At 45.0% G+C, this 15,803-nt stretch overlaps 1 protein-coding gene across 1 annotated transcript; it reads left to right on the top strand.

Annotated features, from left to right (window-relative positions):
• The first annotated feature begins 389 nt into the window (after window positions 1-389).
• On the top strand, window positions 390-10,048 carry LOC144493478 (SH3 domain-binding glutamic acid-rich-like protein 3). Its single transcript, XM_078212444.1, has 3 exons — window positions 390-982; window positions 6,996-7,163; window positions 9,311-10,048. Exons 1-3 carry the CDS (start codon window positions 938-940, stop codon window positions 9,389-9,391), a joined length of 294 nt encoding a protein of 97 aa, XP_078068570.1. The 5' UTR covers window positions 390-937; the 3' UTR covers window positions 9,392-10,048.
• The last annotated feature ends 5,755 nt before the right edge of the window (window positions 10,049-15,803 follow it).

The raw sequence follows: 15,803 nt of genomic DNA, 5'->3' as shown, positions 1-15,803 counted from the left end.
ACTGTGGATGTACCTACACCACAAGCACTGCAGCGGTTCAAGAAGGCAGCTCGCCACCACCTTCTGAAGGGCAACTAGAGATGGGCAATAAATGCTGCCTAGACAGCGATACACACATCCCATAAATGAATTTTTAAAAGTCTTAAAATTGAGATTAGAATGAACCCCACCCCCTCCCCCCCCAGATCAGCAGCTGCCATTCTGTTCCAAGTCAGGTTGACTGGGAAGTGCTGGTGCCGAGAGGTGACTACTCAGAAACTGGGAGAGTCCCTACTCGATTTCCAATGAGTCCAGTAGAATTGCTAGTTCATTGATCCCTTCCAGTAAAATGCAGCTGGGACTTGTCCCACACTAGTTCAGGCTTGAACTGCTACCGAACTGTTTATTCCCTTCTGGGAGATGTTGAATAAGCAGGCGGCTGTGAAGTCAAGGAGAGTCGAAGAGATGGAGGACTGCGAAGGGCCAGTGGGGCATTTATTCCTGGAATCATTCAATGGGCTATTGTTTCCAGGATGTCAGTGCACGAAGACAGAAGCAACGTTGCTGGTTTTAAAGTTTGCCGTGAGACAATGTGCATTGTGCAATAAAACGGATACATTTATAGTCCCAGACTATATTTGCAGAATGCTGGTCTTGGAATAAAAGCTGAATCTGGCTTCATTTTTTAAAAAAAGTTTTAAAAATCCATGCATCTGTATTCTGAATTCTTCCGCAAGGATTCGACTCACTGAAGCTTGCTCAATACCAGCGTAAATTTTATGCTGTATTCGTGATCCCCTCCCTCTATTCTCAACAATGCAAATGATTTGCTCACGTTGTTTGAAAGCAGGAAGAAGGGCGAGGCTGCAGCTCTGTGCCAAAGTGAAGAGGCAATAAACGGCAGCAAACTCTCACTCGCTTGGGTCCGGTTCAATTGAACTAATTTGTGTTCTTTATCATGGAGGTCATTGTTTACTACACCAGCATCACTGCGACATCTGCGGTATTTATTGAATTATATATTTAACTACTTTGCATAACTTTTTTACTGCAATGTAAGCCTTGTGTCTATGTCATTGTGTGGGTTCATTTGTTCAATGTCTTTCTGAAACGTTCTCATTACTGTTAAGACACAAATTATTTGATAAGGGAAAAACAGGTTCGCGGGAAATGAAGAAAAGGACGGAATATCGGGTGGGATTCTTCTCGTCCCAAAACCGGAGAATCCCGCCCAAAGTCAATGGGTGTGGTCCACCCCCACCCGCTACGATTCCCATGGCCGATGGGACAGGAGAACTCCCTCTCCCCCCCACCCCACCCCCACCCCCAGCATTTGAACTGCAAAGTTACGGAAGTACAGTAGCATTTTGAAAGTGAATATAATTCTAACCCTAGACAGAATTACCTGTCAACGTCAGGTAAATTTAAATTGTTCGAATTCAGAAAAGCGAAAGACGTACAGCAGAATTAGATACTAAATAAAATTACATTATGAAAGCATGTCAAAAGGTATTGGTCAGAATTCTCCGACCTCGCCCGTGGCTGGGATTCTTCGGTCCCGTTGTAGTGAATGGAGATTTGGCTGAGTGCCAAATTCTCCGTCCTCAGCGGTGGCGGGGCGTACGAGACCAGAGAATTCCTGGAAAATGACACAGCGAAATGCTAGGTCTGAACATTTAATGAATAAACATCGAGCCCTAGCAATAGAATAGTTTTGCACCAAGCTTAATTGTTAGGAGAGATCGGTTGTGATGTATATTCCTTGCATGAAGCTTACTTGAGTTGATAAAAGGCAACAACATGGGTTGTGCAAGGACTGCTTGGCTCCTGAGTTCATTACAGCCTTGGTCTAAAAGCGGACATAGGAACCAAATTCAAGAGAACAGTTAAATAATGTGGCATTTAGAGGAGGCCTTGTAATTTTGAAGTCAGTGGGAATTGGGGGCAAACCCTATGGCTTCATACTTAACATAACAGAAGATGGTTGTAATTGTTGGAGGCCAACACCACAGCTCAAGGACATTGCTGTAGGAGCACATCAGGGTTGTGTCCTAGGTCCAACCATCTCCAGCTGTTTCATCAGTAACCTACCCTCCTTCATAAGGTCAGAGTGGAGTTGTCCACTGTATATGTTCAGTTCCATTCCTAACTCCTCAGATGATGAAGCAGTCCTTGTCTGTGTGCACCAAGACCCGATCGACATTCAGGCTTGGACTGATAATGTCGCTGGGTCAAAATCCCAGAACTCCCTTCCGAACAGCACTGTGGATGCAGCTGCAGCAGGTAGACTGCAATAGTTCAAGAAGGTGGCTCACCACCACCTTCTCAAGGGCAACTCGGGATGGGCAATAGGTGCTGGCTTTGCCAATGATGCTCACATCCCATAAACAAATTAAAAAGAAAACCAAAGTTAAGAAAATGAAATTTGGAGGTCAAGTTGTACTTGCTTTCTATTCAAGTGGTGGTATTAGTAATTGATTTGATGAGTAGGATTGAGCGTACTGTACTTTGTGGATTAGTAACTCACTCTAGAAGTCTTTAAATGGCTGTGGTTCCAGTGTAACCTGACACACCGCAGTCTTTGGAAATATAGGAGAAGCAGATGACTTATTTTTTACAAACCGACAGAGAAAGTTCTGATTTAAAATCCTGGCAGATGAGAAATAGAAGTTAAATTCGTCAATAAAAGTCACAAGTGCCAAAATATTGCAACAATGATCATGTTTGGCACATCCAGAACATGAAGCATTCAATTATTAATCTCAATGAGCATATATTTTACACATGAAAGGAATTTCACACTTGCACCTCCCCATCGAAATCTCATTTTCTCTCTCACCGCCATCTCTCAACCTTCCCAGCCTCAATGCTCCTCTCAGTGCCCTCTTTCCTCTCTTACTTTCTCCCCTCCGCACTCCCTTCTCACTACCCCCCTCCCTCATCACCCCTCACCAGCCCCACCTGCCAGCAGGAGGGGTCTGTTTTCAGTTTCTTAGTCCCTAAATTCCAGAATTTCCTCCCTAAGTGTCTCTGTCTCTTGATCTGTCTCTCTCACTTCCTTAAACCCTCCCTCTTCAGACAAGCTTCTGGTTACATGTGCTACTGTCTTTGGCATGATGCCTGATTATGCTTCTGCCAAATGCCTTGGAATATTTTCCTGTGTTAAAATACTTTCCTTAGTCAATAAACTGAAAATACATCAGAACAGTCGGGGTGGCACAGTGGCACATTGGTTAACGCTGCTGCCTCACAGCGCCAGGGACCCGGGTTCAATTCCGGCCTCGGGTCACTGTCCGAGTTTGCACATTCTCCCTGTGTCTGCGTGGGTTTCCACCGAGTGCTTCAGTTTCCTCCCATAGTCCAAAGATGTGCGGGTTAGGTTGATTGGCCATGCTAAATTGCCCCTTAGTGTCAAGGGAATAGCAGGATAAATATGTGGGGTTATGGGAATAGGGCCTGGGTGGAATTGTGGTTGGTGCAGATTCAATGGGCTGAATGGCCTCCTTCTGCACTATAGGGATTCTATGATTCTATTCTATGATCATGAGGAAAATAAAAGGGATATCAATAAAATGGTTATGTATAAAGAGGACTAAAGTGACCCGAAGAAATGGAATTATCATACACTAATTACTGATTGTATATTTTCTCCCAAAAATTATTTGTTAAGGAGATATTAAGCCAATTACTTATTGATTGATCAGCTTGGCAATTGAATTTGCTTGGCACTGTACCACCATGGTGGCACAGTGGTTAGCACTGCTGCCTCACAGCGCCAGGGACTTGGGTTCAATTCCAGCCTTGGGTCACTGTCTGTGTGGGGTTTGCACGTTCTCCCTTTGTCTGTGTGGGTTTCCTCCGAGTGCTCCGGTTTTCTCCCACACCCCAAAGAAGTGTGGGTTAGGTGGATTGGCCATGATAAATTGACCCTAGTGTCAGGGGATGAGCAGGATAAATATGTAGGGTTACGGGAATAGGGCCAGGGTGAGTTTGTGGTCGTTGCAGACTCAATGGACCGAATGGCCTCCTTCTGCACTGTAGGGATTCTATGAATTTGACTGTAGGTGGGAAACTTAGCTCTTCAAGCCGGTTCTACCATTCAATGGCTAATCTGTGACTCAATGGATGGGATTTTATGGCCTTGCCTGTCCTGAAACCCTAAAATCTCGCTGAGGTCAATGGACCTTTTCATTGTCCACCCCTCGCCCGTTCCGATTCCCATGGCGGGTGGGGTGGTAAAATTCCAGCCCATGCCTTTAGGTTAACAAAAAGCTTCCAATCTCAGATTTTAAATGAGCTATTAATCTTGCATCAATTGTCATTTGCAGAAGAGAACTCCAAGCTTTTACAACCTTTAGTATGTAGAAATGCTTCCAAACCTCACTCCTGAAATGCCTGGCTCTAAGGTTTAGATAGTGCTCCCTTGTCCTAGAGGTCAGAAATAGTTTTCATCTCCCCCATCTGTTCCACTTAGTATCTTGAAAAATTTGGTCAAATTACCTTTTAACTGTCTACATCCCAGTATATAAATTGCATCATCTCTATTCAATTCTTGGAGACACGGGCTAGAATTCTCTGGTTCTGCTCTCGTGAATGGAGATTTGGCTGAGTGCCAAATTCTCCGTTCTCACTGGCAGCGTACAACATCAGGGAATTCTAGCTGAGGTTGTTATTCTATTAAATCTGTGCTGCACACTTTGCAAGTCCAAAACGTCCTTCCTAAGGTGAGGTGCCTGGAACTGAACACAGTACCCCAGCTGCAGTCTAATCATGGCCCTTGCACATCTGTAGTACAACTTCTATCCCTTTGCCTTTTGGCCGTCTAGATATAAAGGCTAACATTCCATTAGAATTTCTACTGATTTTCTTTACCTGTCTGTGGCATTGTAATTCTCAGTCTGGATAATGACTACCTGGAGTTCCTCAGGTTGGTGTCTTAGGCCCAACCATCTGCATCAATGACCTTCCTTCCATCATAAGGTCAAAGGTGGGGATGTTCGCCGATGACTGCACAATGTTTATCACCATTTGTGACTCCTTAGATACAGAAGCAATCCATGTATAAATGCAACAAGACCTCAACAATATCCTGGCTTGGGCTGACGAGTGGCAAGTAACATTTGCACCACACAAGTGTCAGGCAATGACCATCTCCAGCCACGGAGGATCTAACCATCTCCCCTTGACATTCAATGGCATCACTATCACTGAATCCCCACTATCAACATACCATTGACCAGAAACTGAACTGGATTAGCCGTATAAATACTGTGGCTACCAGAGCAGGTCAAAGGCTAGGAATCCTGAGGCATGTAACTCACCTCCTGACTCCCCAAAACTTGTCCATCATCCACAAGGCGCATCACAGAAGTGTAATGGAGTACTCTCCCTTTGCCTGGATGAGCAACTCTAACAACATTCAAGAGACACGACACCATTCAGGACAAAGCAGCCCCCTTTCCACAAACATTCAATCCCTCCATCACCAACAAACAGTGGCAGCAGTACGTACTGTCTACAAGATACACTGCAGGAACTCACCAAGGCTACTCAGTTAGGACCTTCCAAACTCACGAGCACGACCATCTAGAACTGGCTTGTCCAACCTTGTCGCTCACTCACCCCCACAAGCCGGTATGCTCTTACCCCAGTCTCATAACCACCCCCCTCCTGGCAGCCCGTTACCCCCGCCGCAGCCTGGCAGCCTCTTACCCCCGCCTGGCAGCCTCATAACCACCACCCCCCTCTGGCCTGGCAGCCCCTTACCCCACCCCCCCAACCTGGCAGTCTCTTTCCTCCCCCCCCACCCTCCCCCACCCGCACCCCCACCCCCTGCCCCCCCCCACCCCCTCGGGCCCGGCAGCCTCTTACCAGGACCCTGCCTGGCAGTCTCTTCCTCCCCAACTCGGCAGCCTCTATCTCCTTCCCCCCACCCCCCCCGCAACCCCCCGACCCCCCCACTCGCTTGGGCCCAGCAGCCTCTTACCCCCCACAACACCTCGTCAGCAGCCTCTCCCACTCCCTCCCACATCTGGCAACCTCTCTGACTTTTCTTCCCACCCTGAAAACCTCCCTCCATCCCCAACAGATTCACCACTGCTGTCATACCATAAGGCCTTGGGCTGAAGAAAGTTGCCCCTTCAAACAGAGACTGGTTCTTTCCCACATTTGCTGCTGATTGGCTCACAATAGCAAGCACGGCAGAGAAATGGCCGTTGATTGGAGTAGCAGTTATCTGAATAATCTTCAAAGTCACTGAGCAACATTTTGAACACAGGTCCACTGGCCAAATAAAGAGGCTTGGGGGGGGTCAGGTTGTGGCCTGCAGGCTGAGTGTTGGAAAAGCATGATTGTGAAGGACAAGGGCAGCAGGCACATGGGGACCCTACCATCTGGAAGTTGCCCTCCAAGTCACTCACCATCACTGACTTGGAAATATGTTACCATTGCTTCACTGTCATTGGGCCAAATTTCTAGAACTCCTTCCCTAACAGCACTGTGGGTGTACCAACACAACCAGGACTGTAGCGGTTCAAGATGGCAGCTCAACACCACCCTCTCAAGGACTTCTAAAGATGTGCAATAAATGCTGGCCTAGCCAGTGAGGTCCACTTCCATGAATGAGTAAAAAAACGTACATGGAAACGTTTTGACCTCAGCTCAGAAGCAGAATGATCTTTGTGCGTGAAGCCCCAAGTCTCTTTGAGCCTCCACTGTATCCAGCATTTCTCCATTTCGAAATTACTCTCTTCTGTACTTTTTTGGATGATCTCGCATTTGGTTACAATCTATTTACCACAGTTTTGCCAATCCATTTAAATCTATTGATATCACTCTCATCTACAATGTTTACAATAATGCCCTTCTTTGTGTGGTTCTCCTGTCATATAAGTTGTAAATAAATAGTGGATAATCTGGAATCAAAATGGTCGCGATGGTCTGAAGTCTTTTACAATTCTGCCTCTAAAGTGACCAATTATTGTTTATATAACCTTTTAAAAAAAAATGTGTTATAGCTGGAAAAGAGGCAGAGCAGCATCAGGGACATGTTGACGTCATTGAAAATACCCCACAAATTAGTGGATCTATCGCAAGACGAAACTTTGTTAGGGGAAATGAGAAAGAAGACTGGGAATCCCGAAGCATTGCCGCCACAAGTGTTTTATGGTGACCAATATTGTGGGGTAAGTTGGAACTCACTTTGACTTAGAGGAATTAAAGAAACGATCTCTCTCTTAATATCCTGCTGTTCAACAGATTAAATATAGGCAATACATACTTCTCAATCAAAAGGGTATTTTGTTTCAGAGTTGCCTGTCATCTGTCAGTTTTTGTTTATCATTTTAACAGTAGGCAACTCCTATTCTTCCCTTTGGAGGACAAAGTTTGACATAATTTTTAAGCTCGATAATCTACCAGTTAGCAGGCGTGTTGATGGGGGAAATGCCTGTTAATCGTATAAAATTAAACTTTCTGAACTAGCCAAGCCAAAGATGAAAAATAATGCTGCCTCAAGAACTAGTAGAGAACCAGGGGCAGCACGGTGGCACAGTGATTAGCACTGATGCCTCACAGCTCCAGGGACCCGGGTTCATTTTGGCCTTGGGTCATTGTCTGTGTGGAGTTTGCATGTTCTCCCCATGTCTGCGTGGGCTTTCTCCGGGTGCTCCGGTTTCCTCCCACAGTCCAAAGATGTACGGGTTAGGTTGACTGGCCATGCTAAATTGAGATTATGGCAACATTCTCGTGATCTGTTCAAGGAAAGTCCTCACTAAGGGAACAGATGAAAGTCTGCCTTGTGCACCACCAGGTGTAGGAAGGGGATTAGCAGGGTAAATATGTGGGGTTACGGGAATAGGGCCTGGGTAGGAGTGTGATCGGTGCAGACTCGATGGGCCAAATGGCCTTCTTCTGCACTGTGGGGATTCTATGATTCCTCCGGGTGCTCCGGTTTCCTCCCACAATAATCCAAAGATGTGCAAGTTAGGTGAAATTGCACTGCTAAATTGCCCCTTAGTGTCCCTATATGCGTAGGTTAGATGGATTAGCCATGGTAAATGTGTGGGGTTCTGGGGATAGGGCTGGGGAGAGAGCCCGGATAAGATACTCTGTTGGACAGTCGGTGCAAATGGCCTCTTCTGCACTGTAGGGATTCAATGATTCTATGAAAACTTGAATGCTACATATTATAGATGGAAATTAGCCAGCAATGCTGATCAAAAGGAGTGACCCCTGTTGGAGTTGTTTGCTTCTCTTCCTACACCTGGTGGTGCACAAGGCAGACTTTCATCTGTGTCCTTAGTGAGGACTTTCCTTGAACAGATCGCGGGAATGTTGCCAGAATTCTAAAGTTTGAGGGCCGACACTTCACATCACGCATGGCTGAACAGGAATCCCGCTCAGCATCTGCAGTAATTTGCTTTTATCTCTCCCGCTGATACTGCATTGGTGCATGTTGGAAGGATTTCGCAGGTTGACAGTCAACCTGTTGGCTACATTATGAACATACCTTCCTTGGCCATCGACTCCTCCCCATGTTGGAGTGCCGCTGAGTAAATGTTTGGGAACAAAAAAAGGCATGTATTGAGATAGCATAATTCATGATCACCTGACGTGTCAAAGTACTTTACAGCCAATGAAGTACATTTTGAATCCCTGCTGTAATGTACAAAATAGAGTCGTGAAAGCCAGAATTTTCTCGCTGAAGTAAATGGATGTTTTGAATGGCTCGCTGCATTTTCCAGTCCTGCTGCCACCACAACGGGGCTGGAAAGTTGCACTCTAAAAGTTGTATTTAGCAAACTTTCACAAACAGCAATGGGTAATGAACAGATAATCTGTGTTGTTTTCTTGTGTGGTGTTTATTGAGGGATAAATATTGACCAGGACATGAGGAATAACTCCCCTGCTCTCCTTCACACTATTCCATCTCCACAAGCAGGCAGGTGGAGACTTGGTTTAACATCTGTACAATGCTCCCCCAGGACCGCACTGTAGGTTTGATCTTTGTGTTCAAGCCCTGGATTTTGAATCCCGGACCGTGTGACTCAGACAGATGTGCTTCCAACTGAGCCCCAGCTGAAATGTTGCGCAAGGGCAGCACTGTGATTATCCAATGTGCCACTTCCCTTTGAGTAACATTCCCGCCCTCAGTCACCCAGCATTTCTTGGGTGAGTCAGTAACATGTCCAGACGTGCTGACAATGTGGATATTGTAGATCTGTGTGAAGTAAGGAAGGATGCCAGACACTAGGCAGAAGGAAAGGAAAGAATATGGGGAAGAAAATGATGAGCATCAGTTAAAATGTTGACATTTTGAAATTATTTCCAGGATTATGCTGCCTTTGATGATGCTATGGAATCTGAGAAGGTGGAAGAGTTCTTCAAGGCAGAAAGGCAGCAAAAGAAATAATCGACAGAATACAAGATGCACGCACACCTAATGTATTAATCCCTGCACATACAGGCTTTTTAAACCAATATTACGATTGTTTCAGTAATGCCTCATTTTTCAGAGGAACTTATATCAAAAGTAAAATCATCCTGCTCAAATTGGTATTAATTTTGTTGTAAGTTTCCTCATTATATTCCTTATTGTGCAGAAGTGCATCATTTGAAGAGTTTACAAAATGTATAAAACCCAAATGAAAATAAGTTTGTTTCAGTCTTCTCTTTTTCTCAATTTTATTTATGATATTGATTGTTACACTTGTAAGCGGACACAAATTTCTGTGATTGCTTAGATTAAATATTTCTTAGAATAAAATCAAATAAATGAAACAGGACAAAGCAGCACCCAGGCACAAAGTGTGAACAGACAAGCAGGTCTTTTAAAACGCAGAAACAAGGCTGACAAAAGGACTCAGGAACTCACATTAGCATACCCTTCCATTTAATTAAATTGGCTCCAAGGATATCAGGAAGCCCTTATCAAACACTTCAGAAGGTCTCCTAGACCTGGAAGACTTCCTGATATCCAATTAAACACCTATTGTATAAGAAACTCCGGAGATCTCAGACAATTCTCACCTCCCTAGACTGGGCAATCACCAGACTTAACACATCAACTCCGCACCTAAAAACCCATTAAACAGGATGACCATAGCAGAAAACCATAAACAAACCATTTACACATCAACTACAGAATACCACTATAACTATAACCCGTTTTGGCGGGCCTTCAGAGTACCTTTGGGACTGTTATTGTATGTATGTCCTGATTGTACCTCTGTCGACGTAAAGCAATAAAGCTGTGCCATTGTTGAACCTGACTCTGGGTCCGTAGTGGTCGTATTCGCCCACTCACGCTAACACACTAAAGGATAACTGGTGTGTGAAAAAGGAAAAGGATTATACTGGTGCAGCTGGAGACATTTTTCTGAAGTTAGGGGTTTGATATATTGGGTACCTTTTCCCTTGCTACCAAAAAGCAAGAGAAAACTTTGTAAATCTTTATCTTTGACCAGCTTAATAACGTGACTTCGGAAAGTCCACATCCTGAGGCAGCAGATTTCTTCAGGGAAAGTACTGTGTGCAGTTTTGGTCGCCACACTAAAGGAAGGAAGTTGTTGCACTAGAGAAGATACAGAGGAGATTCACCAGGGTGTTGCCTGGGTTGGAGCGTTTCAGCTATCAAGAGAGGCTGGATAAACTGGGGTTGTTTTCCTTGGAGCAGAGAAGGTTGAGGGGGGACCCGATTGAGGTGTATAACATTATGAGGGGCATTGATAGGGTGGATAGGAAGGAACTTTTCCCCTTAGCAGAGTGGTCAATAATCAGGGGGCATAGATTTAAGTTAAGGGGTAGGAGTTTATAAGACATGTGGGGAAAATGTTCTCACCCAGAGGATGGTGGGAATCTGGGACTCACTGCCTGAAAGAGTGATAGAGGCGAGAACCCTCACAACATTTAAGAAGCATTTAGATGAGCACTTGAAATACCATAGCATACAAGGCTACAGACCAAGAAAAAGGGATTAGAATAGATAGCTGCTTGATGGCCAGTGTGAACATGATGGGCCGAAGGGCCTCTTTCTGTGCAGTAAAACTCTATTGCCGGAATTCTATTGCCCTGCCCACCACGGAATCAGAGCGGGCGAGGAGTGGACAATGGAAATGTCCGTTGACCTCAGGCAGAATTTTCCGGCATTGGGTCAGGCGAGGATGTAAAATCCCGCCCATTAACTCTATCTATGACTCTACGACAAATGGGAAACACTCGCATCACAGTATTTGTTGTCCATGACTGAGAGCTAATCAGATAGTTCCTAGTCTTGATTTGTTTCTTTCTGTTTAAGTTCAGTTCAGCATTGCTTAGAAATGATGTCAATCTGGTAATAAATAAAATGCAAAAGCAAAATACTGCGGATGTTGGAATCTGAAACAAAGACAGAAAATGCTGGAAAATCTCAGCAGGTCTGACAGATCTGTGGAGAGAGAATAGAGCCAATGTTTCAAGTCTGGATGACCCTTCGTCACATCTGAAGACAAAGAAAATAGGACAAGATTTAGACTACTGGGGGGGAGAGGGGGGGAGAACTGTAATTGATAAGAATGGCATAGAGAGAAAGACAGTAAAGAAGTCTAACAACACCAGGTTAAAGTCCAACAGGTTTATTTGGTAGCAAAAGCCATTACAGGCTTTTGCTACCAAATAAACCTGTTGGACTTTAACCTGGTGTTGTTAGACTTCTTACTGTGTTTACCCCAGTCCAACGCCGGCATCTCCACATAGAGAGAAAGACACAGAGAATGTAAATGGTGATGATAAAGGCTAAGAATTATGCTAAGAGCATCCATTAAGAGATTGGAATGTGTAAATGGCAGAACAAAGATGCAGAGTGTGAAAGGACAACCTGAGGATTGTGGCAGTTGGCCTAGTGCAGTGGTGGGGTGGTGGGGGGGAGGGGTGGGTGGTAAAGCAAGATTGGAAGCAAGATTTTAGAAGTGGAAAAATAAAAATAAGAATATAAACTAATAAAGATAGATGAATAAGATGAAAATAAGAATTGAAATAAAATAAATGGAAATGGGATGAAGGTGGAGAAAAGAGTTCATGCTCTTAAGTTGTTGAACTCAATGTTCAAACTAAATAAAGTGTGCTAATTACCCATACATTTCCAGATGGTTGTACGGCATATCAAGGAGCCATTGGGATAGCTGCGATGGCAAAACAAAAAGAACATAAAACTATCTCCAATGCATTACCAAAGTAGAAAGTCAGGTTAAAGCTCTGCTATTAACACATTTTGCTATCTTACCTTTATGCCACTAGAAGCACCTTCTTTAGTCTTTAACACTATCATTAGCACTCCCTTTGTCCAGTGCCCATAACATTTTTGTCTGATCTCACTTAGCTTCCACCTATCACTGACCTTCCACTTTGCTTCTCCTGCTCCACCCCCTCTTAAACAGTGTAAAATCTTCATTGGCTATGCTAAATTCTTCCCCAGTGACCCGAACAGGCGCCGGAATGTGGCGACTAGGGCAGTTTCACAGGGCAACTTCATTGCAGTGTTAATGTAAGCCTACTCATGACGCTAATAAACATTACAAAAAATCCATCGCATGTTTGCCTCCCTTTAACGCTGAGGAGAAGTCACACGGACTCGAAACGTTAACTCTGTTGCTCTCTCCACAGATGTTGCCAGACATGCTGAGTTTTTCCAGCACTTTCTGTTTTAATTTCGTTCTATATTGGTTTATTTTTGAAAGAAATAACAACTTTTAAAAATGTTATTCCAAATCTCTTAACTTTGAAGAGATTACCAGTTTATGAACCATTTGGGTTGGCATATACTGTGTCCAGGTGCTGCATTCACAAAGGCACAGCTTCCTTCACATCAACAATATGTTTGCGGGCATCAGCCTGAATGAAGCACTCTCGTTTCTCTGCTCATCTTCAGGAGCAAGGTCGGACTGGCCCTTCTCCTTGGACTCCTGCAATACTTAGGCTGATGCTGCCAGTGTTGGGGAGGCAAGTCCAGGAATACGACACAGAATGTTGAAAGGTAGAGGTGCAGCCAGTGAGTAGTACAGCCAGTGTTGGTTGTTCATTTGGGTGATTACAATCAGTAGGTGGCATGAATATTGTGTGTTACCTTCATTGATATGAACTGTTACGGTATGCACCACACCCTGCTGCTGCGGCCGGTTTTTGGGTGTGATCGGATTTCGAGACAATTATTTTTTTCCCCCAGTCTTTGGAATGTTTGCTTTATATCCTTGTCCCTGTGAACACTCAACTTGCAGACTGAACCGTCTGAGTCTCCTCACAGCAGTGAGGGATTGTATAGGTGAGGCTCCATTGTGTCTGAGCATATCTAGTTTGAGCTGTTGATGCACTCAGAGTTCTAGGGGAGGTAATTCCTGTTCTCACCTCACCACAGAGCTAATTAGACAGTATATAATAAACTAATTATACCCACTGACTGTGCAAACTCCGTTGTTACAAGTCAAAAATTTCTGGAGCCTGCTTAACAGTTTATTTTTAATAAATGTTTGCATATTTTGCAGTTTTCTAATGATCAAATTGTTACAAGCCCAGACATATTAAAATGGGCAGCACGGTGGCACAGTGGTTAGCACTGCTGCCTCACAGCGCCAGGGTCCCACGTTCAATTCTGGCCTCGGGTCACTGTCTGTGTGGAGTTTGCATGTTCTCCCTGTGTCTGCGTGGGTTTCCTCCGGGTGCTCCGGTTTCCTCCCACAGTCCAAAGATGTGTGGGTTAGGTAGATTGGCCATGCTAAATTGACCCTAGTGTCAGGCGGATTAGCAGGGTAAATGTGTTGGATTAGGGGAGTAGGGCCTGGGTGGGATTGTGGTCAGTACAGACTTGATGGGCCCAATGGCCGCCTGCTTTGTAGGGATTCTATGGAGAATAAAATGCCGGCGTTTGACTGGGGTAAACACAGTAAGAAGTCTAACAACACCAGGTTAAAGTCCAACAGGTTTACTCCCACCCACCTCAGGGATCTCCCACCCACCTGACGAAGGGACAGCCTGTTCCGAAAGGCTTTTGCTACCAAATAAACCTGTTGGACTTTAACCTGGTGTTGGTAGACTTCTTACTGAATAAAATGAGAACATAGTGAGGCTGTCATGGGATGATTCCTGCAAACTGTGGAAGCAAGGTCTTGTATGCACAGACAGCTTAACACCACTTTCAACAACAACTTGCATTCATATAGCACCTTTAATGTAGTAAAACATCCCAGGGGGCATCAAAATCAATGACATGGGATTACAAAAATGACACAGAAATTGTGATGCAGGAACCCCATGTTGGTGTTTCTCCTCCAAATCCAATTCCTGGGTTTTTGCTCCCATGTCAGCTGCGCAGAGTCAGGACATTCCCCTGCTCCACGAACCCAACTGGAGAAAAACAGGCTTAGAAGTTGAAAAGGCTCAGAAGTTCCAGTCCAGAGGGAGGAGTAGAGGCTGGATTAGAAGTTGGGCCCACCAGTCCTGGAGGGCAGAGTGGGGAGGCTGACCAAGGCGGGCAGGCCAGAAGGCATCATCGACACAACGACACAACGAAGAGGAAAATTACCCTGGTGTGACCTGTCCACAAAAAGCAGGGCAAAAGCAATCCAGCCAATAACGTCCCAGCAAACGTCATTAGCAAAGCAATGGAAAGTGTCATTGACATTGCTATCCAGTGGCACTTACTCAGCAATAACCTGCTCATCGACGCTCAGTTTGGATTCCGCCAGGGTCACTCAGCTCCTGATCTCATTACAGTGTTGATCCAAACTTGGACAAAAGAGTGGAATTCTAAACGTCAGGTGAAAGTGATGACCTTTGGGCAGCCTTTGACCGAGTGTGGCATCAAGGAGCTCAGGTAAAATTGAAGTCAATGGGAACCAGGGGGAAAACTCTCCACTGACAGGAGCCATACCTAGCGCAAAGAAAGATGGTGTAGTTGTTGGAGGTTAATCATTTCAGGCATAGGACATCATTGCAGGATTCATAGAAAGCATAGAAATTCTATAGTGCAGAAGGAGGCCATTCAGCCTATCGAGTCTGCACCGACAACAATCCCACCTTATTCCCTTAACCCCACATATTTACCCCGCTATTCCCACTAACCTACGTATCCTGGGGCACTAAGGGGCAATTTATCATGGCCAATGCGCCTAACCTGCACATCTTTGGATTGTGGGAGGAAACCGAAGCACCTGGAGGAAACCCACGCAGACACAGGAAAAATATGCAAACACCACACAGGCTGTGACACAAGCCAGGAATTGAACCCAGGTCCCTGGAGCTGTGAGGCAGCAGTGCTAACCACTGTGCCAACGTGCCGCCCATAGGGCGTCCTCAACCCAACCACTTTCAGCAGTTTCATCATTTATCTTTCTTCATCATAATGTCAGAAGTCAGGATGTTCATTGATGATTGCACAGTGTCCAATATTGCCCAATGGTAACAGGGAGGTGGAGGAACAGATAGGGAAACAGATCCTGGGGAGATGCAGTAATAGCAGAGTTGTTGTGATGGGAGACTTTAATTTCTCAAACATAGATTGGAATATCCCTAGGGTAAGGGGATTGGATGGGGAGGAGTTCATTAGGTGTGTTCAGGAGGGTTTCCTGACACAGCATGTGGACAAGCCTACAAGAGGAGAGGCTGTACTTGATCTGATACTGACCAATGAACCTGGACAGGTGTCAGATCTCTCAGTGGGAGAGCATCTTGGGGATAGCGATCATAACTCTATCTCCTTTATGCTTGCATTGGAAAAAGAGAGGATCAGGCAAGCTAGGAAAGCATTCATATGGAGTAAGGGGAAATATGAAGACATATGCAGCAAATTAGAGGAG

The sequence above is a fragment of the Mustelus asterias genome, chromosome 5 (assembly GCF_964213995.1).
Source record: "Mustelus asterias chromosome 5, sMusAst1.hap1.1, whole genome shotgun sequence".
Classification (NCBI taxonomy): domain Eukaryota; kingdom Metazoa; phylum Chordata; class Chondrichthyes; order Carcharhiniformes; family Triakidae; genus Mustelus; species Mustelus asterias.
Note: the sequence above shows the minus strand (reverse complement) of the source record. Positions and strands in the feature narration are given on the sequence as shown.